Source organism: Arvicola amphibius, chromosome 1 (assembly GCF_903992535.2).
Source record: "Arvicola amphibius chromosome 1, mArvAmp1.2, whole genome shotgun sequence".
NCBI classification, from domain to species: domain Eukaryota; kingdom Metazoa; phylum Chordata; class Mammalia; order Rodentia; family Cricetidae; genus Arvicola; species Arvicola amphibius.
Window position 1 is genome coordinate 37,297,094 of NC_052047.1, and position 25,198 is coordinate 37,322,291.

The window sequence follows — 25,198 nt, forward strand, 5'->3', positions numbered from 1 at the left end:
CGGTACTCAACAGCTTGTGACACATGGTTACTTCTCGATGTGTATGTAGAATAGAGATGAGATTGTGTATTTGGCATCATGAGATGACTCAGTGGGTAAGGGCACTGCTGTACCTGAGTTCTGTTCTTGAGACCTACATGGTAGAAGGAGAGAACCCACAGAGATCCTCCTGCCACTACCTCCTGAGTGCTGGGATTAAAGGCATGTGTTACCACTGTCCAGCCAAAATGATGCTTTTCAAAAGCTCCCCCCACCCCCATTCCCCAAACTAGCGGTACAGGCCTTATAATCCCAGTTACTTGAGAGACTGAGTCAGGAGAACCTCAAAGTTAAGGTCTGTCTGAGTCACAAATTAAGTTCCCCAGAGACACAAAAAGAATTTGATTCAGATATATTTAAGAAGGTACTTTTTATTTTTATTTTTTATTTTTGCCAGGTGTGGTGGCGCATGCCTTTAATCCCAGCACTTGGGAGGCAGTGGCTGGTGGATCTCTGTGAGTTCCAGAACAGCCAGGGCCATTACACAGAGAAGCTCTGTCTTGAAAAACAAAAGCACAAACAGAGGGTCTTTAGACCTCCATTTTGGAAGCACTTTAGATTTATAAGAGAAACTACCATTCTTTTCCTGCTGCATAGGCAGTTAGCATCAAAGGCAGAATCGTGTCTGTTTGAATGCTCATCATCATTGTGTGTGTGTGCAGAACAGTGGATGCTGATGGTTTTAAAATGCTTTGTCTGCAGGAAATGGTCATAAATATGGTTAGAGGACCAGTTAGCTTTTTGCCCTCAGCTTTTTCTTCACTAAATGCTTACCTGGTGGAGACCTTTTTCTCCAGGCACACTAGTGCATGGGGAAGTTTGCAGAAGGTGACTATTTTGGGGGAGGCAGAAATCAAAGTTTAAAAAGTGATACTGTTATTGTTATGGTGTTTTCCAAAGTTGGATATCTCAGAACCTGTACTTAGGAACATCAGAGTTTAGTAAATTCAGTTGATCTTGGTCAAATAATTCTGAAAAAGCTTCAGTTATTTTGTAGCCCCATGTGGTGCATACCTGTAATCCCAGCACTTGGGAAGCTGAGGAAGAAAGATTGATAGTTTAAAGCCAGCTTCAGCTACACAGTAAGACCCTGTCAGAACAAAACAAGGCAGGCAGGCAGGCAGGCAGGCAGGCAGATAGTCCAAAGTTATTTCAGATTTTTACAGAATAGAATTACTGTTACAGATGAATATATTCCCAATTGGTATACAGGACTGTCTTTTGAAGGTTGTTAAAAATATGGCTTCCCAAGGCACATGGTCTAGGCAACTATAATCTGACAAGGACCTTTTAATGGGTGAGAGGCATTGATAAGTAGGGTTGGGGCCAGATGTGATGGTATATACCACTAATATTGGCACTCAGGAGGCAGACATAGACATCTCTGAGTTCAAGGTCAGCCTGGTTTACATAGTAAGTTCCAGGCCAACCAGGGCTACACAGTGAGTCCCTGTCTCCTCCTCCTCCTCCTCCTCAACAACAACAACAACAAAAGGCTTCGATTCTAGGATCAGCTGTAGTAGCCGATTTAACTCAAAATCAGCTCAACTATCTTTTTTGTCATATCACTTATTTATACAAATGAATATTTTGTCTACTACAATAGATTTGAAGTTACTTGTAAGTTAAAACAATATAAAATAGGAATACACAGTGTTGTAGTAGGTTCTAAAAGTTATCTAGGGAGCCCTCCCCAATATACTTGTGCTAGACACACCCAGTATCTCTGAATCAGAAATACATGCATTTACACACACACACACACACACACACACACACACGAATTATATGTGATTCTTTCTGGGTACGTTTTAACTTTGTATGATTTCTTTTTTCTTTCCTTCTGTGCAAAGTCTGTAAGTCCAGAAGATTCTGAAAAGAAGCGCACTAATTATCAAGCTTATCGAAGCTTCTTAAATCGTGAAGGTCCCAAAGCTCTGGGCTCCAAAGAAATACCCAAGGTAAGAGTCATGATGATTGTGCAACTCTGTCAGGATTCTGCCTCATGTTCCAGTAGAGTTAGCCATTATTAACAGAAAAGTCTCAGCTACCTCCTTATGAATTAGAAGTTTTTATTCATATTCTGACTCACTGATGGACACATTTTCCTTTAAATAATAAGTAACTTGAGAAGGGATGGGCTTTTCCATGCCCTGCTGATATCGCCAGTGTCTTTTGCCTTCCTGGTACTCAGAGCTTAAGGGAAAGCTTGGTAAGAACATTATTATTTGACAGTAATTGTGTTATGTGCCTTGAGAGAAAAGTCCTAGGTGCTCTTAGAGAATATAGTAGAGAAACACGGATGATCCTGGGTGGATCACTTAGATAGTGGCTCTCAACCTTCCTAATGCTGCGACCCCCTAAGACAGTAGTTACTCATATGGTGACCCCAACCACAAAATTACTTTTGTTGCTACTTCATAACTGTAATTTTGCTACTGTTAAGAATCTTAGTGTAGGGGGCTGGAGAGATGGCTCAGAGGTTAAGAGCATTGTCTGCTCTTCCAAAGGTCCTGAGTTCAATTCCCAGCAACCACATGGTGGCTCACAACCATCTGTAATGGGGTCTGATGTCCTCTTCTGGCCTGCAGGGATACACACAGACAGAATGTTGTATACATAATAAATAAATAAATATTTTAAAAAAAAAAGAATCTTAGTGTAAATAATTGATATGTAGGGTATCTGAGATGCGACCCCCAAAAGGATCTTGACTCACAGGTTGAGAACCACTGACTTACATAATGCCATTGAAATGGAGATTTGAAGAATGAAGAGGCGTCATTAGGTATGAAGAGGTCATGATGACATGTAAATGTGGTCAGTGTCAGGGTGTGTGACATCTTTGAGAGGGGAAGGAATTTACATGGGATGCTTAAGGAGCTAACTAAAGGAAAAGTACTGTAATTGGTGCAAAGATACCAAGGACTAAAGATTGCTGAAGAGGAGAATAGGGACATACTTGTAGGGCCTGATATTCTGGACTTTTGCCTAAAAGGAGTTTGTTGTTGTTTTAATTTTATTTTAATTAAATGTATGGGTGGCTTGCTGGCATATATATATATATATATATATGTATGTGTACTATTGCATGCCTAGTACCCTCAGAGGTCAGAAGAGAGAGACAGATTTCCCTGGAAGTGGAGTTTCAGGTGGTTGTGAGCCTCTAAGAGAATGCTAGGAGTTGAACTCAGGTTCCCCGCAAAAATCTAGAAAAAAAAATTATTTACTTATTTCAAATGCATGAGTGTTTTGTCTAGATGCATGTCTGTGCCAGAAGAGAGGGTCCAGTCTATTAGAACTGGAGTTGACTACAGCTGTGAGCCACCGTGTGAGCGCTGGGAATTGAATCTAGGTTCTCTGGAGGAGCACTTAACGACTGAGCCGTCTTCCAGGCCCCAAAGAGAATGAGTTTTTAAAGTATAATTTTGGCTGCTGAGAATAGATTATAATGGCTAGAATAGAAAAAAATACAGGTGATCACTTAGGAATGGTGAGAAGTGCTAAGGAGTGACATTTTCTTTTGTGTGTGTGAAGATTTGTTTGTTTTTCTTTTATGTGTATGGGAGTTTTGCCTACATGTGTGTGCATCATGTGTTTGTAATACCTGCAGAAGCCAGAAGGGAGCACTGGTCCCTGGAGCTGAAGTCACAGATGGTTGGAAGTGAGACGTGTGCTGAATGGGTACTAGAAATGATCTGGCAATGGCATAAGCATCTGAGTAAACCGAGGCAGGACCATTTTGGGAAGATGATGATGAGGTGGTTGTCGGCTATGTTGTGGTTTAGATGTGTGTGAGGCATCTGTGTGGAGATGCTCAGTAGACAAGTGACTGGGAATGGAGCTCGGAACAAAAGCATGACTGCAGCCGGGCGGTGGTGGCGCACGCCTTTAATCCCAGCACTCGGGAGGCAGAGGCAGGCGGATCTCTGTGAGTTCGAGACCAGCCTGGTCTACAAGAGCTAGTTCCAGGACAGGCTCTAAAGCCGCAGAGAAACCCTGTCTCGAAAAAACAAAACAAAACAAAACAAAAGCATGACTGCCTGTGAACCTAGGTAGTATTAGTGTACAGCTAAGTTTGAGAGGGAGCACTGTCATCTGACAAACCTTGGCAAACTGAGAAGAAGGCCTTATCAGAGACTCTTTATGAAAATGGGGTGAAAACCACAATGCAGCTGATGAGTAGCGGGCACAGATGTGAGAGAAGTCAGAGAAGCCCAGGCAGGAAAGGTGCCTGAGTGGTGTGGTCCGTGCGCTGTGAAAGCGCCAGCAGAGAGGACCGAGTGCCCATGCAAGGAGGACCATGAGTCACCGTCCCCAGTGACGACCTCGGCAAGGACAGTTTGAGTAGAGCAGTGGGGACGGCTGATGCAGGGGCTTGACGACTATGAGGTGACGTGCAGACAGATATTTTTGATACGTTTGGTTGTGAAGTAGAAATGGTAGGAGGAACTTAAGGTGTTCTTGCTGATGGGATAGACCCTCTCAGAAAGGGAAGAATAATTAGCTGTACCATGAGACTTCTGAGAAGGGAGGAGATGTCTTCGGTATACACAAAAATTTAATTTTCATTTTGCTTGGTGTCCATGGCTACATAGATTAGTCGTCCCCCTAAGGAAGAAAGGGTGGGTAGCCGAGGGGAGGGAAAGGAGCTGGAGAAAGAGGTCAGCCTTGCCTCCTGTACACAGTGTAACACTGAAGGACTAAACAAGCGCCTGCTTGCGGACCTCCAGCCACATGGTGTCCTCGGGGACTGCAGTTTCTCTGTGACAGCAAGGCTGAGGGAAAGCTGCCGAGGTGAGGCTGCGGCTAGTTCCCCGAGTCAGCTGTGGAGGAGTCCTCTAATGGACGGACTTGGTAAGGAGGCCAGCGGAACTCAGGTTGGGTCAATAAAATTACATTGTGTGCGTCCGTGGGAGAGCACTCAGGACAGTAGGTTGGGGTTTGAAATGGAGGCGCATCTTGATATGGAGTTCCTCAGGATGATTTGGGGTCTGTTGAGAAGGTTTAATTGTTCTTTTCACTTCTGAAAATGGAGGAACTAAAGAGATGCTGTTAGCCATTTCCCGCATTCTTTCTGAGTAAATAATAACTATTTTCTCCTTCCAAGAAAGGCTCTTTATGTGGAGGGGGAAATGTCAAGCTTATGCTGGGGCATGCTTCGAGTTTTGTTTAGCTTCTTCTCAAGACTTTGTTAGTCTTTACCAATCTCAATTCTGTTTAAGAAGTAATATGGAGCAGGGCACATCATGTATAATGACCATTGTGTTTGTATAATTTAGCCAATCTGTTATAAAAATTAAACTAACTGTACAGAGTTGCAGTTGAGATTTGTGAGGAGAAGCCTGGTCAGCTCTTAGATGACCTTTATGTATCAAGCAGTTTCTTAGGTTTACTCTCAGTAGGAGTAATCAGCAGAGAGAACGGTGAGAACTCCAACTTGAGAAGCTTCCAGAACCAAAGCTGGCCTTTAACAGCAGTGGGAGTGGCAGTGGGCAGATTATATTTGATGTTTACACCAAGTTATGAACGCTAATTACTGATTTAAATATGAAAAGTGGAGAATGGCATGAACGGGTAATTTTAATTTTGCTAACAGTGTGTTTGCTCATTCATTTGGTGTCGGTTAGATGTTAACTATAAAGGGATTCATCAGGATTTACTTTGAGGTTCTGCTGTAATCTCAGCCAGGTTTCATGCTGGGGTTATTTATGATGTTGAGTAAGACAAGTCAGCTTGTTGCAGCTTGGCTGTCAGATACTTCTTTGGAAAGCTACTATGTAATTTCCTCTCCATTCGAACATTTTGGTTTTGTAGGGAGCTGAAAATTGCTTGGAAGGCCTGACATTTGTGATCACGGGTGTGCTGGAGTCCATTGAACGGGAAGAAGCCAAGTCTCTAATTGAACGTTATGGGGGGAAAGTAACAGGAAATGTGAGCAAGAAAACCAACTATCTCATCATGGGCCGGGACAGCGGACAGTCCAAGAGTGACAAGGTGGGTCCTGCCAGCTTTCCTCACAGTAGTGCCTGCTTGCTGTGGTGTGACAGTGTGGCTGTTTGTGACTCCTAAGAAAAGGAGAAAGGCTTCGTCCTGTAGTGTTGTCTTCTCCTCATACCATATACATGCTGTCTGTCGAGATGACAGGGTTTTTCTGTGCAACAGCCCTAGCTGTGCTGGAACTCGCTCTGTGGACCATACTGGCCTTGAACTCATAGAGATCTGCCTGTCTCTGCCTTCTGAGTGCTGGGATTAAAGGTGTGCCCCACTACTGCCTAGCGGGATTTTGGTTTTTTAATTGAAATCATAGTTGCTGTTTACTTGACTTTCTTTGTGTATTCTAGTTTAAATCTTTTCAAAATATTTTTTTTATTAAAAATTTCCACCTCCTCCCTGCCTCCCATTTACCCCCCTCCCTCCTCCACTCCCCCTCCCTCTCCTGTCCAGAGAGCAGTAAGGGTTCCCTGCCCTGTGGGAAGTCCAAGTTCCTTCCCCCTCCATCCAGGTCCAGGAAGGTGAGCATCCAAACAGGCCAGGCCCTCCAAAGCCAGTATGCTTAGTAGGATCCAAATCCAGTGTCACTGTCCCTGGCCTCTCAGCAGCCCTCATTGTCTGCCACGTTCAGGGAGTCCAGTTTTATCCCGTGCTTTTTCAGTCCCAGTCCAGCTGGGCTTGGTAATTTTTTAACATAGAAGCATATAGTTTTTTTTTTTTTGTTTTGTTTTTTTGTTTTTGGTTCTAGGTTTTCTTATACATGCCATTATAGAACCTATCTTAAGTTTTCATTATTGGAAGCAGAAGTAACAGGATACCTGACTAATGTTTTCTATGCATAAAAAGAATTCCTGAGGCAATAGTCACTGGGCCGTCTTAGCAGTTCAGGAACTAGCCCATTTAGTCCCAGCCACCTTCTCTCAGCCTTCTGGGCCTCAAGCATGTTGCCTTGTGCTTGTGAGGGAGTTACTCTTCTGGGTAGGAAACAGCTGTGTAGCTGGGACTGGTCTTACAGGGCTGTCCCAGCAACACTCTAGAATGCCACCTCATTGGTAGAGGAGAACAGGCCTTCTCATTAGGTGGGCCTGCTGCAAGTCACAGTCTCCCTCAGAGCTGGACATACTAGAGTCCTTAGCAGGAAGGTGGGAAATGACTGCCCCTGAGTAAAACATAGGGGGTAGAAGTGGCTGGTGGTGTGGGAGGTCCTTCTGTCTATGTGTTGCTTTTATTGGTCAATGAATGAAGAAGCTGTTTTGGCCAGTGGCTTAGCAGAATAGAGCTAGGCAGGGAAAACTAAACTGAATGCTGGGAGAAAGAGGTGGAGGCGGAGAGAAGCCATGTAGCCCTGCTGGAGACAGACACTGGAACTTTACCTGGTAAGCCTTGTGATGATACTCAGATTAATGGAGATAGGTTAATTTAAGATATGAGTTAGCCAGAAATACGCTTAAGCTATTGGCCAAACAGTACTGCAAATAATATGGCTTCTGTGTGATTATTTTGGGAGTCTGGGTGGCTGGGAAATGAACAGGTGGCCTCCCAGAACAGGCTGGACTTCAGTTCTCTTGGCTCCGTTCCTTTCTAGGGGAGCAAAGGTAAGAACAGCACAAAAGTAGTAATGCCACCCCAAGTACTACCCACTCACCACTTGTGCTGCCTAGTTTTATGTCATTCAAAGTTAATTTTGGAAGAGGGAACTTCAGCTGAGAAATGCCCCTTCTAGATATGCCTGTGGGCAAGCCTGTGGTGCATTTTCTTGATTGATGATTGATGTGGGAGGGCCTACTTCACTGGGAATGGTGTCACCCCTGGGCTGTTGGTCCTGGGTGCTATAAGAAAGCAGATTGAGCAAGCTGTGAGAGGCAAGCCAGTAAGTAGCATACCTTCATGGTCCTTTCCACAGTTCCTGCCTTGAGGTTCCTGCCCTGTTTGAGTTCCTGACCCCCTTTCCTCAGTGGACTTTGTACTTCCACTGTCAATTATATTTTTAATGTTCTTTATCACATGTACTCCCAAAACAAACAAAAATCTAAGAATTAACAACAGAATTGTTGGGGGCCAGCCTGGACAAAAACACTTCTTGCCAGGGTAGGGACGTGGGGATTAGAAATATAAGTAAAGAATATGAAGATGTGGTGGCGGGCGGAGTGCTGGGAGCGAGGTGGCACAGACATGGACCGCGGCGAGCAAGGTCTGCTGAAGACAGAGCCAGTGGCCGAGGAAGGAGAGAGTGCCGTTGCCATGCTCAGTGCCCCAGAGAACCTGCCAGAGGAGGAGCAAGATGAGCTGAGACGGGAACTTGGTAAGGTGGAAGAAGAAATCCAGACTCTCAAGTGCTGGCAGCAAAAGAGAAACATCTTGAAGAGATCAAGTGCAAACTTGGGATCCGTTCACTTCAGGAATTGAAGCAGAACATTGCTACCAAAGGGTGGCAAGATGTGACAGTGACCTCTGCATACAAGAAGACATCTGAAACCTTATCTCAGGCCAGACAGAAGGCTTCAGCTGCATTTTCATCGGTTGGCTCAGTCATCACCAAGAAGCTGGAAGATGTAAAAAACTCCCAACTTTCAAGTCATTTGAAGAAAAGGTTGAAAACTTAGTCTAAAGTAGGGGGAGCCAAGCCTGCCGGCGGTGATTTTGGAGAAGTCCTTAATTCCACCGTGAACACTACTAGCGCCTAGGCCACTGAGCCACCTCCAGCGCAGATGGAGACCATGCCGAGTTCCCGAACATATCCTGCTGCCCACTGCCAGGTGCTGCAAGGGACATAAAGCACATCTTGTCAGTGTTCATGGCCACAGATTTCGACCAGATGTGCTTTCATTTAGCTTTACTTATTTCTTTGACCAAATAGTATGTGAATTTAATGAAGTGGGAGCACGCTCGCCTCCACGCCAGGGAAACGCCCTTTGTAGGGCAGCCAGAGCCTGTGGTAGTCCCTGCAGGATGGGATGCCGGGGTGACAGGAAGCTGCGGGCGGCCTCAGCTTTGTTGGCTTTACAGAATCACTCCACATCTGGGATTCTTTTTGATCCTTTTCTATACGAGTCATTTTTCCTTTTTGAGTCTGTTATACTTGATTTCTAACTAAAATTGTTCTTCTAAATTCTGGTAGTTAAAAGTTTTGGAATTATTTTGTTAATTTTAAAGGAGAAACCGTCAGCTACAATTTTTTTCTTGGATAAACAGTTTTTGTATGTGGACCATATCTTGGGTTTCTGAGCACACCAGACTAAAGTAGACAGGTGTGTGTCCTTGAGTAGTTCTGTAAGTTAAAACCATGCAGAAACTCAGTCTGCCAGTGGTGTTGAGTGTGGGGTTCCCCCATGTCTTTGGTGATTAGCAGCTACCATTTCAACATACTGGTTATTTATTATGCCACTCTTACACATTTTTTATAAGATTAAAATTTAATTTCAGGTAAACTGACAAAATATCATTGTGAGTCAAGCATATATTACTCTAAGTTGAAATGTGAACATACTTGTCACTGATAATTCCAAAAGTCTAAAACGTCTTTAGGCCTAGATAGATGTAAAAATGCTAAAATCGATCACCGGAGGGGAACTTGCTGCCTCCATTAAATCCATTTAGCACCCATTAGGAAGCACAGAAAGTTCTATGAGAAGTACAACTTGAATATTTTTATACTAAGGTATTGTTGACTCCGAGGATGTAAGGCATTAATACAAGTGAGCTCATCACGTACGTGTTTCAGTGCGTTAGTGATGTAGATTGTACTGTAGATACGGCCCCTGCTTGGAGAGATCTTTGGGCTTGTGAATGAATCAAGGCTTCCAGATGTCTTTGCTAAGCTCCTCCCGTAACTGTGGTTAACTACTGACTCACTACCATTTCCTTCTGCTGTCTATGTTTATGACTACGAGGTCTGTCTGGTATTTATCTATTGTGATTTTATCATTGTCTATGACAAATGTTAATTGCCAAGCTTGGAGTGATGTAGTGTGAAGCGGCGGGGCTGTCCCGCCACCCGCCACCCGCCACCCGGCTAGCTTTACCCAAAATAATTACACGGAAACTGTATTCTTTTAAAACACTGCCTGGCCCATAGTTTCAGCCTCTTATTGGCTAATTCTCACATCTTCCTTTAACCCATATTTAGTAATCTATATAGCACCACGAGGTGTGGCTTACCAGGAGAGATCTTAACCTGCGTCCATCTCGGAGAGGAGAAGCATGGAGACTCACTATGGCGAATGCCTGAAGCGTCTCCCCAACTCTACTTCCTTGTTCCCACAATTCTGTTCTGTCTACTCCACCTACCTAATTTTCTGTTCTTAAAGGGCCAAGGCAGTTTTCTTTATTAATTAACTAATGAAAGAAACATAGACAGATAACTCTCCTCCATCAGAGTGACCTAAAGCATTTTCAAAAGCATGACTAGATTTAATTGAGGATAAAGTTTCTGCAGATCAAATTTGAAAAGTCACAAGTGTCAGTCATTACAAAATGACATGCTGCCATTGTTGATTGCTACTTGGATGCTCTGTTGTATGTGACATCTCAATAAAGTCTGTGTATCAGTAAAAAAAAAAGAATATGAAGATGTATGAAAAATAGTAAAACAGAAACCATAGAATAGTACCAGGAGGGCGTTCCAGTGAATACTGAAATTATTAATGTTTAATTTTCTATACATTTTTATACTCCAATACAAAAGGGGAAGAATGCAACAAAAGACTTCTTTAACATGATGCAAAGGACAACTCGAACAGTTAATTGCTTTAACACTTTGAGGCATCAAATCATTAGCATTGTGTTGCTTAGACAGTGAAGCGACCCTAGACCAAGTATCCTGAAGCCAGCCATTCTCCAGGTGACCTCATATTACAAAAGAAGAACAGAAGTGCACTTGCACATCCTGACCATCTGTCAGGATGGAATGGATCTACTTGTGTGAGCCACCTTAATGCCAAAAGAACCAAGTAACCACATCCTGGGTCAGGACATGTAACTACACTTGTCAGTCATTTTGAGCAACCTCCAAACTCTCTATCAGACAAGGCGGCAATAGGCTCACATTTTTGGGTCTCCACACAGAATTAAAACTAGGAAAAGAGTTAGAGCTTTATAACCTCTCTCATGACTCATGTATCCATACTGGAGTACTGGATTTCATCCATAATGGTAACTGGTGATTTTTTTTTTTAATTCCAATGTTAGGGCTCAGTAGATAAGAACACTTGTTGCTCTTGGAGAGGACCTGGATTCAATTCTTAGAACCCACATGACCACTCAAAACTGACCATATCTCCAGTTCCAGGGAATCTGAAGCCAACTTTAGACCTTCTTGGTTACTAGGCACATTCATGGTATATAGACACACAGATGAACAAAACACTCATAGACATAAAATAAAATCTTTAAAATAATTAAATTATAGTGTTATTTATATTTGCAATATGGCTTTTCATCTACCAGTAGGCCTTAAAATAATTTTTCCTCTATAGAAAGAAGTGATTTGGATGGAGTTCTGATGACTTGTATTTTAATCAACAGGCAGCAGCTCTGGGAACAAAAATCCTTGATGAAGATGGTTTGTTGGATCTGATTCGAACTATGCCAGGCAAGAAATCCAAGTATGAAATAGCTGCTGAAGCTGAGGTGTGTATAAGACAAACCTGGTTTAATGAGGTTGGCATATCTCCTGTTTGATGGAGATGCATAGTAGACAGCATTGTTATCTAGAAGACCAAACGCCCTGTACCACAAGTGAATTCACCTTACTTCCTCTTGCTTTGGAAGATTGTGTCTCAGGATGTCTCTCAGGGGAAGAGAGAGGGAAAGTAGCAAATAGTGTGTTATGTGTTACATATCTACTCATACCTATTTTCCATATATTTTTTTAAAAGATTGAAGCAATTTACTTAGTCTTGGCTGGTAAGGAGCAAGATATGTAGACCTCAGACTCATAGAGATCCACATGCCTCTGCCTTTGGAATGCTGGGATTAAAGGCATGTGCCACCACACCTGACCACACCGTTAAAATTCTTTTTGTGTGTGTACACATGCACATGAATGCAGTGCTTACAGAAGCCAGAAGAGGGCATCTTTCCCTGGAAATAGAGTTATGGGCAGTTGTGAGCCACCTGACGTGGGTTCTGGGAACTGAACTCAGGTCCTGCACGAGCAGTAAGTGCTTTTAACTGCTGAGCTCTGTCCTCAGCTCATATTTTGTATTCTTGTATTGACTTTATTGTAAATGTTACTGCCTAAAGGTTTTGTTTTCTGTTCCTTGTTTTTTAAAGAGGAGTTTATCAGCATCTTCAGTGAAAACTATTAGGAGTTCTTCGTTATGACAGAAACTAGTCTCTATTGGTTTTCAACAGTAGAGTAGGCGGGGGAGGGGGACACACAAGGGCAGGATGGACTCAGTCTACCAAGCTGCCACTGCGTCTGACCCTGTCATTGTGTGTGTTTGCCTCTCCTCGTGCTCTCACATTCGTTCTGCTCTCCACCTGCTGGTCACTGCAAGACACAGACAGGAGTGCCTGGTGCAAGGTTAGTGTCCTTAGGACCGTCCCAGTGTGACCAGTTTATTCCAGGAGAAAAGTCCCAGGGAATGGTGTGGATTCTGTGACCATGGTTCACTTGCCACCAGTAGGGAGTAAATGTTGCTGCTTCATGGCCAACTGCACATTGCTGTCCTCTCTGTGCTCCAGGATCCTGCACTCCATGGCTTGTGCTGTCTCAGCCTCCTCCAACCAAGGGTGGTTCTCTCTTTCCTTACTTTCTTCTGGTCAGCTGATTATAGAATGTCTATTGTAGCATTGCGCAACATTTCTTTGATTAGATTGTGCTGCCCAGTTTGGCAAGAATAATGCAGGTGATACTGTGTTCTTTTTGGTGTGTTTCATGTTCATGATATTGATATGTCTTGATTACTTGATTGAGATAGTGTCTGCTGGTCTTCTCCATGAGTGGAATGATTTCCTATTTTGTAACTGATGACTTTCTTTAGTGGACAGTTACCTTGAATCTCCAGAAATGTTTTCCCTTAAATTGATAAAAACTCACAGACAGATATTGGGGTTCAACCTGAAGACCAGAAAAGCAAAGCAACCAGCCACTGACTCTTAACCTCAACTTCAGTCTGAAAATGGTGACCCTGCCTCTAGGAAACCTCAGAATGAGACTGAGACTGAGAGCTGTCTCCTTCTGTTTTATAATCCTCTCTAGTTCTGGGATTAAAGGTGTGCACCACTACCGCCTTGGCAATCTAGTGTGGCTACTGGGATTAGAGGCCTGTGCCATTGCTGCCTGGTCTATAAGGCTGGCCAGTGTGGCTGTTTTACTTTTCTGATCCTCAGGCTAGCTTTATTTATTGAAATACAAATTAAATGTCACTACATTAAATGGACATTCATAAGGTCTAGCATTACTGGAAGACATTTAACTGTTTTAGAAATTAAAATATTACTTACATTCCTTAAAAGTCACCTTTTAAAAGCATAATTCATACCTGTGCAGTAATCATCACTATCTAACTAAAAAAATACATTTATTTATTTTTGATTGTATGTATTTTATGTGTTTGGGCACATGGCATGCATGTGGAGGTTAGAGGACAATTTGCTTGAATTGGTTCTCCCACAATGTAGGTTCTGAGGATTAAGCTTGATGGCGCAAGCACCTTTAACCCACTGAGCCATCTTGTTAGCCCAGTTACTGCATCTAATTCCAAACACTGTGTCATTGCCTCCAAAAATAAATTGTATACTTATTCATAGTTGCTTGTCATACCCTCTGTCTGGCAGTCACTATACTGTTCTTTGTTTTATGGATTTCCTAATTTGGACATTTAATATAAGTAGAATCATACCATATGTGGCTTTTGTTTTTAGCCTTTTCACCTTTTGTAACGGCTTCACAGCATACCAAGCTGTAGTGTGTATCACTATTCAGTCCTTTATGATTGGATAATGTCCCATTGTGTGGATCTCAGTAACTTTTTGTTTATGCTAAGTTCTGCAGTGGATATTTGGGTTCTTTCATTTTATGGCTGTAATGTGTGTGTACCATCCAATACAATGCCGCTCTGACTTTGTATAGACACGTTTTCGAGGAAACATAGCTTTATGTAGTCAAGAAGCTTTAAAACAAGCAGTTGTTGTTTACCCCATGGCCCCATCTTTCCATTTTAAAAATGACCACTACATTGTTGGCTTTCTGTGCGTGCTGTTATGTTTGTGAAGTGTGGGAAGTGGTGGCTGCGCACCCTGCAGTAGTCCATTGTGACAGCAGCAGCCTAGGTGGAGAGTTCACTTGGCTGTGTCACCTTGCCTCTGGGCTATGTGTAGCAGGATAGAAGTCTTCTGAATTTCAGTTTTTTAAATCTTTCCTCTTCAGATGAAGAAAGAAAAGTCCAAATTGGGGCAAACACCTCAAAAAAATGACCAAGGAAAAAGAAAAATTAGTCCAAACAAGAAGGAGTCAGAGTCTAAAAAGAGCAAACTGACTCCCCAAAAGTGCAGCCCGGCGAAGGCCATGAAGAAGGAAGCAGATGTGTTTCAGAGGGCCCTGGACTTCACGGAGCAGGAGGTCAAGGAGACGTCTGGCCACAGCAGAGCTCAGGGTCTGGCTGGGGACAGCGGCGGGGACAAAGTGGAGAGCCTGCTCTGGGTGGACAAGTACAAGCCCACCTCGCTCAAGCACATAATCGGGCAGCAAGGTGACCAGAGCTGTGCCAACAAACTGCTGCGCTGGCTCAGAAACTGGCATAAGAGTTCTCCCGAAGAGAAAAAACACGGTGATTTCACAATTTGTCATTTTATGTGTGTCTGTCGCATGTAAGGCTCAGTTGCACACATGGGCAAAAGCCTCATGGTTGGTTCATTTATCTGTCAACAAGTATTTATTGAGAACCTGTTCAGAGCCCAAGGGCAGTACTAGGCCCCGGTGGAGCTCCTGGAAAGCCAGTTATTAAATGCATGTGCCAAGTACTACTGTAGTAAGTACAGGGAGTTCTGGGGATGCTGGGTGCTCAGGGAAGAGGATGTGAGCTCTCTGGAGGAGACTTAGAGCTCAAGTAGATAGCTAGGTGTGTGATACTGGGCAGAAAGAATGACCAGTCCCAAGATCCGAAGGCCTGTGAGAGACTGTGGAGAGTGCTCAGGGCCCATGAGGGAAAGGCATGGAGCTGAGGTATGCATTGGCACAGCAGCCTAAAGCTCAGTTATGTGTGTGATGTGCTTCAGTAGTGAGTAGGTCTGCCCTGTCCCTCTTTGCTTTGGGATGCTCTTGGGCAGTTCGTGAACGATCCTGCTATTCTGGAGTCCGCTAGATGGTGCATGTTCATGCTCTGGAACTTATTTTCCTCCAGCAGCAAAATTTGGCAAACTTTCCAGCAAAGATGATGGTTCCAGTTTCAAGGCAGCATTGCTGTCTGGCCCTCCGGGTGTTGGCAAAACCACTACAGCTTCTCTTGTGTGTCAGGTGGGTCCAGCTGGAAAGGTAAAACTTTGCAGTGATTACATAGCTCTTGTGTGCATGTGCTCTTGTATGTATTGCTGTGTGTAAACCTACAGTGTATATTTTCCTAGCGATTTCTTTGGCTCTAGCGATGCTTGTCACTCCATCCTTTAAGAAACACTGCTATTCTGGCTGGGTGTGGAGGTGCATGCCTATCTATATTTCAGCACTTAGGAGGCAGGTGACAGTCTAAATTCAAGGCCAGCCCAGTCTACGTAGTGAGTTTCAGGACACATAGAATGTTTCAGAAAAACCAAAGCACACTAAGAGCTGCCCCCAAACCTATTACTCTATTGGCTATTGTAATACATCTATTTCCCCTTAAAGGCGGAGCATGTGTTCCTAAGCCCCCAGTAGATATCATAGCTGCAGGCAGTATAGAGCCCTGTGTGTACCATGCTTTTCTCTGTGCCCCTTTTCTAGCATTAGTCTGACCTTCTGTGTCTGTGCCCGGTGCCCTCCTTGCTTTCCCACTCTTGTTCTTTAGGACCATTATTAAGTTAAGGGTTATTTGACCACTGTGCTGCTGTGGCAGATGGTCTGATAACCAGGTACGAGCCACTGTACCTAGCTTACCAGCTGTGGGTTTAAGAGCAAACTTCTGTGTGCGTTGTATGTCTGTATTGTAGTGTGGAGCTGCGGGCTGGCTTCCCGCCGCCCGGCTCCCGCACGGCTAGCTTATACCCCGAAATAACAACACACAAATTGTATTCTTTTAAATACTGCCTGGCCCATTATTTTCAGCCTCTTACTCACATCTTGACTAACCCATATCTAATAATCTATGTAACACCACGAGCAGTGTCTTACCGGGAAATATTCAGCATGTCTGACCTGGTGGCTAGCTTCATCGCATCTGTCTCACTGAGGAGAGGCATGGCATCTTACTGATCCTTCTACCTCACTTCCTCTTCCTGTTCTGTCTACTCCACCCACCTAAGGGGCGGTCTATCAAATGGGCCAGGCAGTTTCTTTATTAGCCAATGAAATCAACTCAAACAGAAGACTCTCCCACATCATTTCCCCCTTTTCTGTTTAAACAATAAAAGAAAGGCTTTAACTTTAACATAGTAAAATTACATATAACAAAATAGTTATCAAGTAAGAATTAGTTACAATATTATATCCATTTTATCTTTTATCATAACAAAGGAAAACTTTATCTATCCATTCTTCAACTCCATCAAAGACTCCAGAAGGATATAATATTACCTAAGTAAATAAGAAATAAGCAACTTACAAAACTCTAGAAATGATAGAGACATCTCGCTGCCTGGACAGTCACCCAAAGTTCCTTTGTACTGTTGGGGCATCCATCTTCAGCCTTCAGGCCCATAGTATCCAGAGACATTTCCATGAAGCAGGAAATTTCAAAGGCAGTTCAGTCAGTATCTACTGTGTCCTGCAGAATGTCTCACAGACTCTTTCATGAGTCAGGAACCCCAAAGAATCATCTCACATTTAGGCAAGTTCAGCAGTCCTCTCTGTGGGTTCTCTGTGTCCAGTTTATGCAACAGTCCAAGCAAGAGCAGTTTCTTGCCCAATGGCTATCAAACTCCATAAGGAGCCTCTTTGATGCCCATCATCTTCTTGAAATAGATGGTGCTGCCAGGAGCAGGCAAGTCTCATTGTCATGAAAAGCCCTAAGTTATTAAAACATTTAAGTGGAATATTCTGTAGTCTTTGAAAGATATTAGGAATGCCTATCTAACTAAAATATATCTCTATATATCTAGAAAATCTAACTAACATGACTATAAGCTTTACTATTATTGACTATCCATTAACAACCTATATACATTACATTTTTAAAATGAACTACACAATCACAATACCTTAATCAGTATCAGAAATACATACACATAAAACAAAATTGACCTTAAATTTAAATCACTAAAGCAAAATCCATATCAATGTAAATTATTCATATCTATATCATATCCCCCTTTAAATGTAAAAAAACACTTATAAACAATATTTGGGAATATGGGCGCACTTATTTCTCTCCAAACTGCTTCATGCTGAATGGGGGCGCTGTTAATCAGATCTTTCATGGTGTAACCTGTGTGCCAGGTTCATCTCAGTCATCAGTTGGGTGAAGTAATTTTCTGAAGGTGTTCACAGCAACCTTTCAGGAGGGCGTGGTCTATCATACCATATTGGGATAGAAGCAATCCACATGGTCTCATTTTTTGTAAAAACAAAAGAAGAATCTCTTTTCCAAAGTATCATATCCTTAGATCCAAATTTTAAAGTCAAGGTATTTTTAAAATATCTATCTTGGATTAGTTCAGCAGCATTTATAAACAAATATCTTTTAGCAGCTATTGCTTCTTCCTCAGCATTCAAACAATTCAAAGAGAGCATAATAGTATACAGTATCAAGATTCTCTGTGTATTTTCCATCTTATACGACTTCATTTTAACCTCTATTTCATTTATTTTTACTTTTATTTTTTGAGACAGGTTCTCTGTATATCTTTGTCCTGGAATAACTCTGTAGACCAGGCTGTCCTTGAACTCTCAGAAATCCGTCTGTCTCTGCCTCCCCAGTGCTGGGATTAAAGGTGTGTGCTACAACACCTTGAACTCACAGAGATCTTTCCGTCTCTGCCTCCCAGGCATTTGGATTAAAGGTGTGTCCTGCCACACCTTGAAGTCACAGAGGTCAATCTACCTCTGCCTCCCAAGTGTTGGGATTAAAGGTGTATACCACCACAACAAACTACTTGCTTTTTCTTTCTTTCTTTCTCTTTTTTTTTAACTGTAAGAACTTTAACTTTTAGCCTGCATGTATTTTTAACTCACTGCAAACCATTTAGAGGTTTTCTTTGTCTTTGAATCTCTCTTTACTGTATATCTCTCTTTTTCTGACCACATGAGTCTTTAATTTACCAAGCAATATAGGTAGGATTAAAGCCGTGGCTTTGACAGCTAGATCCAGCCCATTCCTTAGCTTTCCAGCCTCATGGCAGAGGTACCGGCTGTAGACATGTTTATCACCACAACTCTGTGGCTGTTCAAGGTCCCTGCCAGCAAGCAAGCTGCAACAGTGTTAAACAACACTCAAAAGCTCCATAGTCAGGACCCCCTGCTTGAAAGAGTCAGAGTTTGCTCTGGCAGAACAGCCCAGAAAGCTGGCATTTTAAAACGACACAGCTTTTTTCCTGCTACGGCTGAAAACCGAAAAGCATGCAGTTAATTTTCATCAACACCATTTAAGTGTTTCGTAGCCGAACCTCTTAAAAGAGCTGCAATGTTTTGCAGCTGAAGCTGAGTCAGGAAGCCTCTCTTAGATGAGAGTGCTTGCTTGCCAGACCCAAAAAATAGAGCTTTACTCTATTCTTTCCCAAGCTTTCTCAAGCTTTCTGCAGATTCGGTTATCCACGTGGGCGCCATTCTGTAGTGTGGAGCTGCGGGCTGGCTTCCCGCCGCCCGGCTCCCGCACGGCTAGCTTATACCCCGAAATAACAACACACAAATTGTATTCTTTTAAATACTGCCTGGCCCATTATTTTCAGCCTCTTACTCACATCTTGACTAACCCATATCTAATAATCTATGTAACACCACGAGCAGTGTCTTACCGGGAAATATTCAGCATGTCTGACCTGGTGGCTAGCTTCATCGCATCTGTCTCACTGAGGAGAGGCATGGCATCTTACTGATCCTTCTACCTCACTTCCTCTTCCTGTTCTGTCTACTCCACCCACCTAAGGGGCGGTCTATCAAATGGGCCAGGCAGTTTCTTTATTAGCCAATGAAATCAACTCAAACAGAAGACTCTCCCACATCACTGTATGGTGTTTTAAGAATCTCTAAACTATGAAGAATATTAAATTTGTTTATTTGTATCATATTTAATATTTGTACTTGTGTTTTTTATGTGATTTAGAAACTCTGTTCCTTAATTAAGACCCCCCCTTCCCCAGGGTCATTTGCACTGTGATAGTAACAATTTCAAATATTTTTACTAGGAATTGGGCTACAGTTACGTGGAACTAAATGCAAGTGATACTCGGAGTAAGAACAGTTTGAAAGCAGTTGTTGCTGAGTCATTGAACAACACCAGCATCAAAGGCTTTTATACAAGTATGTGCTCTTTTGAACTGTGGCTATGGATGTGTTTCAGTGTTCTGTCGTGAGTACTGCTATGTGTAAGCGTCCTGCGCTGTCCTGGGCAGGGGTCACTACCCTCGTAAGTCAGAGGGCTCTGAGAATGCGATAAAAATGTGTACATAGTAACACAGTTTTCATTTTGTATGTGATTTTAGACAGTTGGCAGGTGAATCTCATAAAGGAGTATGGAAAATAAAAATACAGTGTGATATGTGAGGTCAAAGGCTGTGTAAGGCCTGTGGTTGATAGGGGCATTCTGTAATCTACCAGTAAAAGGACGCATTTGTTGAAAAGGCCTGGAAGAATGAGGGGCCCATTTCGAGCTAGATGATATCACATCTGTGGAAGGGCCCATGGTATTCAGGTTGTGACTAGTAAAGATGTATTAGTTAAGGATCCACATGCCTGTGGAGAATTACTCAGAACTTTGTTTTGTTTCTTGTTTTCTTTTTTTTTTTTTTTCTTTTTTTTTTTTTGGCATTTTATTTGGATCCTTGGTATTTTTAATGCTGGAAATTACTTGTTGAAAGTAGCTCAGAAAAAGTCCTTTCTCTCACTCACAATCTCTTCCTGTTTGTGTGTGTGTGATGTGTGCATCACCACACACAAGAGTTTTTATGTGTATTATAGGCTTGAACTCAGGTTCTTGTGCTTGCACTGCAAACACTGTGCTGACAGCTATCTCTCCATGTTACTTTTTGTATATGACTAGTGGAAGTATTAATACAACTCTTAAGCAATCTGGCATTTTCCTTAAGTTTAAATCATACATAATTTCTAATTTCTGAATTCCAGTTTCTGGAATTTAGCTGTCGTTATACTTTAATATGTGCACAATGGTATAAACATACACACTATAGACACAGACACACATAGACACATACATACATATGGGGATATTTAAATATAAGTATGACATAGCAAAAGCTTGGAAGTATCTTAGATTTCATTAATAAACTAAATTATTATACATTTGTAAAGTAGAATATTAAATTACATTAAAAAGGAAATGTTCTTGAGGTTGAACATTCCCTTTTCTGCTATGCAGACATGTATGCATACAAATACCCATAAACATAAAATAAATAAATCTTTTTATTATTAGATTTTTGTTTTTTGAGACAGGGTTTCTTTGTGTAGCCTTGGCTGTCCTGGAACTCGCTCTGTAGACGAGACTGGCCTACTACAGCGATCCACCTGCCTCTGCCTCCCAAATGCTGGGATCAAAGGTGTGTGCCACGACTGCCTGGAAATAAGTAAATCTTAAGAAAAAGGAAGTGTTATGGATGGGTGGGTGGGTGGATGTGGGGGAATGGATCAATGACCACACATTATTAAGTGAAGAACTACAAGGTACACATTGTAAGGGAGCCGTTGGGAAGAGAAACTGGGACTGTGGAAGATGTTGGGAGAATTTCTTCTCATGGTTTAACACTTGCAGCTTTTGAAGCTTAAATTATGTTTAGAACTTTCTGCAGAACAGCAGTTTGAACAGTGTTCCTGTGTTTTGTCCTGTCTCACCCTTGGCCAGGTGGAGCAGCTCCTTCGGTAGGCTCGAAACATGCTCTCATCATGGATGAGGTCGATGGCATGGCAGGCAGTGAGGACAGGGGCGGAATTCAGGTGACAACATTATATCTGCTTAAGAAATATGGGTTATAGCATTTGAGGGCTTTTAAAAAAAATACTAAAATATATTAAGTAGTATTAAAGTAATGATTTTTATGTTCCCAATTTGCCTTTTAGGAACTCATAGGCCTGATAAAGCATACTAAAATTCCTATCATTTGTATGTGCAATGATAGAAATCACCCCAAAATTCGCTCTTTGGTTCATTATTGTTTTGATCTTCGTTTCCAAAGACCTCGGGTTGAACAAATTAAGGTATGATGATTGTAATTAAAAAAAAAATGTTTATTTGGTGTGTGTCTCTCTGTGTCCATGTGTACACACATGTGAGCTCATGCACATCCTTTGGGTGGCCGTGCTCTCCTTTGTACCATGTAGGGTCTAGGAATCAGTCTTAGGCTTCAGGTGTGACGGGAAGTGCCTTTACCCACTGAGCGAGCTTGCTAACTGCCTTAGGGTTCCTATTGCTGTGATGAACCCGGTGACCAAAAACAACTTGGGGAGGAAAGGATTTTTTTCTTTTTGCTTACATTTTCACATCACTGTTTACCATAGAAGGAAGTCAAGACAGGAACTCACACAAAGCAGGAACCTTCCTCGATGCAGGAGCTGGTGCAGAGACCATGGAGGAGTGATGCTCCTCATGACTTGCTCAACCTTCTTTTTTACAGAACCCAGGGATGGCACCGCCCACAGTGGACTGGGCCCTCCCCCATCGATCACTAATTAAGAAAATGCCTTACAGCTGGATCTTATGGAGGTGTTTTCTCAGTCCCCTTTGCTCTTCTCAGATGATTATAGCTTGTGCTGGGTTTACATAAAACTAGCCAGTGCACTGGTTCAGAGTTTCTTTTTAGATGCCATTATTATCTTTACATAAAGGTTGATTTCAACTTTAGGCAGTGTCAACGCTGTGGCCAGTGAAGTTTATCCAAGATGCAGTGATTGCTAAGTGAAAACTCAAGGGTCATTTTTCAAAAGTATCTCACAAATATTTTAATAGAATTTTAGATGCTATGAGTTAAAAAGGTCAGTGACGATGTCCTTTCTTGTCAATTTCAGAGTGCGATGCTGTCTATTGCATTTAAAGAGGGTTTGAAGATCCCCCCTCCAGCCATGAATGAAATAATTTTGGGAGCTAATCAAGATGTCAGACAGGTGAGTTAGATACATATTACGTGTCAGTTGTTACTCTTCTAATTTTATTATTTTGTGTGTATGAGTATTTTGTCTGCATGTAAGTGTGCATTACTTGTGTGCCTAGTATTGGCAGAGGCCAGAAGCGGGCATTAGAATCCTTGGCCCTGGAATTACAGATGGCTGTGAGCTACCATATGGGTACTGGGAGAGCAATCAATGCTCTTAACTGCTGAGCTGTCTCTCCAGCTCTTGACAGTTGTCAATTCCTTTGCCCCCTCATTCTTCAAACTTGTACAGGGTAGGAGAATAGTAGCCCTTTCGCATCCTGACATTATCTTATAATTTGTTTCTTGTAGGTTTTACATAATATGAGTATGTGGTGTGCACAAAGTAAGGCACTAACGTATGACCAAGCCAAGGCTGATTCTCAGAGGGCCAAGAAGGACATCAAATTGGTAAAATGTGTTTCCATTTCTTAGTTATGAAGTTGAAATGTTTCTTGTTCTGCTTGTACTAGCTTTGTAGACATAATGGACTCCTGTGTTGGACCTGTGGAGTCCAAGGACTTGTCAGACCCGTAGATAGTGGAACAGTGGACTTTTCCTCAGGCATGGTCCTCGTCTGTCGCAGATTCTGAGAAAGGGATGTTTTAAAAGAGAGACCCGTGCTTCATCTTGCAGAGTGGCTTTTTCAGCTTACCTTCTGCCTGCATTCATGGCCTGCAAGGTTTTTACTGCGGGAATTGTGTGTTTCAGATGGTTTAGTTCAACTCCACAGCCGGGGTCGCTATCGGTTGCCTCTGTGCTCTGTTTTCCTAGTCAGAAATTATAATTAGAGCCATAAGGTTTTTTTTTTTTTTCCCTCTCCTCCCTTCCAGGACAGGTTTTCTCTATGTAGCTTTGGCTGTCCTGAAATTTAACTTTGTAGACCAGGCTGGCCTCAAAATCACAGGGATCTGCCTTCCTCTGCCTCTTGAGTGCTGGGATTAAAGGTGTGCGCCATCACTGCCTGACTTATAACTGCCAGTCTCTTTCATCTCCATAGTTTTGCCTTTTTCAGAGTATTATATAGTGAGACTCATACAGCATGTAGCCTTTGGAGATCGACTCCTTTCATACATAGAGTACACTTGTGTACATTTAAGGCTCTGTCCTGTCTTCTGATGGATCGACCAACTGTTCTTTCCTTTTCCTGTCCTTTTTGTTTGTTTATTTGGTCTTTTGAGATTGTGTGGCCTGTGTTCAGTTGGGCTGGCTTCTAGACAGTGTGCAGCTGAGGCTGACCTTGAACTCCATCTCCCAACTGCTGGGATTACAGATGTATCCCAACATTCCTAGCTGGTATTTTTTTTATTAAAATTGTTGAGTAGTAATAGTCCAAGGCCTGGATGTGTATTAGTATTAGTTTATTTACCCATTTGGTTACTGAAGGACATCTTAGTACTTCCAGATTTTGGCAGTGATGATAAAGGTGCCTTAAGCTGTTCATTTGGGACCCCCAAAGTACAGTGAAGGTTCCTGTTGCTCGTCTCTTTACCAGTATTATTAGGTTTTGGTCATTCAGTCCTTTTGTGCCCCTTCTTGGCAGGGCCCATTTGACGTTGCCCGGAAGGTGTTTGCAGCTGGAGAGGAGACTGCACACATGTCACTGATGGACAAATCGGATCTCTTTTTCCATGACTATTCCATAGCCCCCCTCTTTGTTCAGGAAAACTATGTCCATGTGAAGCCTGTGGCTGCAGGGTAAGCATTAAGGGTACTGGGGTAGGGTCAGGATCTTACAGCACTACAGAGGCCAAGTGCTTGTGCAGACGGCTGGAGTGGGTAGTGCTGTAACCCAGACTGGCTCTTTTTTGCAGGGGTGACATGAAAAAGCACTTGATGCTTTTAAGCCGGGCGGCAGACAGTATATGTGACGGTGACTTAGTGGACAGTCAGATCCGGAGTAAGCAGAGCTGGAGTCTTCTGCCCACACAGGTAAGCGTGGAGCCACTTCAGCTGAAGAAAGAGTCTTGTGGTTCCTGTAATTAGTTTTTTTCTTTAAATAATTTTATGTTTATCCTGTATACATACATACATGTATGTATGCATGTGCCTGTGGAGGTCAGAAGAGAGCATCTAGAAATGGAGTTACTGATGGTTGTGAGCGACCATGTGGGCGATGGGAACTGAACCCAGGTTCTCTGGAAGAGCAGCAAGTGCTTGTAACCTCTGAGCTATCTCTCTAGTCTTTTGTGGCAAAATTATAGTCTGTTTAGAGAAAAATACTCTGGTCACTATTGTCTTTATTTGCTAAAAGTGTTTTCATGTAAACAGAGGAATGGGAATAAGCGTTCTGAGTGTCAATTCTAGCCACAGGTGTGCACCAGAAGTCTTATTTACTGTTTTACCTTAAGAATCTTTGTGCATTTGTGGCTCCCTGAGAGGGTCACTGCTCAGAGCCCTGCCTAGAAAAGTGCACCCAGGGCAGGAATGGCAAGGTTCTTCATTGCTGCAGAAGTCCATTTTATTAGGTACTATGAAAACAGATTTAATATACACTTAATCTTTAAAAGTATTCTTACATGTGAGAATACATACTAGAAATGGAATCCAGAGCCTTGTACATGCAAGATAGCACTCTACCACGGATCTATACCCATAGCTCTGAATTTCATGTCCATTCATTACTGGTCCAGCTTTCCAGTAATTTTTCCAGCTTTTTTTTTCTTCTGTTTTTGTTTTGTTTTGTTTTGTTTGAGTCTTGTTGTGGAGCCCTAGTCAGTCTGGTATTCACTCTGTA

At 42.5% G+C, this 25,198-nt stretch overlaps 1 protein-coding gene and 1 pseudogene across 3 annotated transcripts in view; both read left to right on the plus strand.

The window, feature by feature from the left end:
• The window catches only part of Rfc1 (replication factor C subunit 1), a 73,901-nt gene that overhangs the window by 38,957 nt on the left and 9,746 nt on the right, over positions 1-25,198 (plus strand). For 2 of the 3 annotated variants that reach the window (XM_038317731.2, XM_038317732.2), the window contains exons 10-21: positions 1,893-2,000; positions 5,857-6,036; positions 11,557-11,661; positions 14,408-14,807; positions 15,381-15,493; positions 19,507-19,621; positions 21,180-21,271; positions 21,395-21,532; positions 22,340-22,435; positions 22,774-22,872; positions 24,005-24,159; positions 24,276-24,393. In XM_038317731.2, coding sequence (XP_038173659.1) covers positions 1,893-2,000; positions 5,857-6,036; positions 11,557-11,661; positions 14,408-14,807; positions 15,381-15,493; positions 19,507-19,621; positions 21,180-21,271; positions 21,395-21,532; positions 22,340-22,435; positions 22,774-22,872; positions 24,005-24,159; positions 24,276-24,393 — 1,719 coding nt within the window. The remainder of the gene's footprint in view (positions 1-1,892; positions 2,001-5,856; positions 6,037-11,556; positions 11,662-14,407; positions 14,808-15,380; positions 15,494-19,506; positions 19,622-21,179; positions 21,272-21,394; positions 21,533-22,339; positions 22,436-22,773; positions 22,873-24,004; positions 24,160-24,275; positions 24,394-25,198) is intronic. The other variant, XM_038317733.2, reaches the window with a different exon arrangement.
• Positions 8,206-8,807, plus strand: LOC119818669 (annotated as a pseudogene).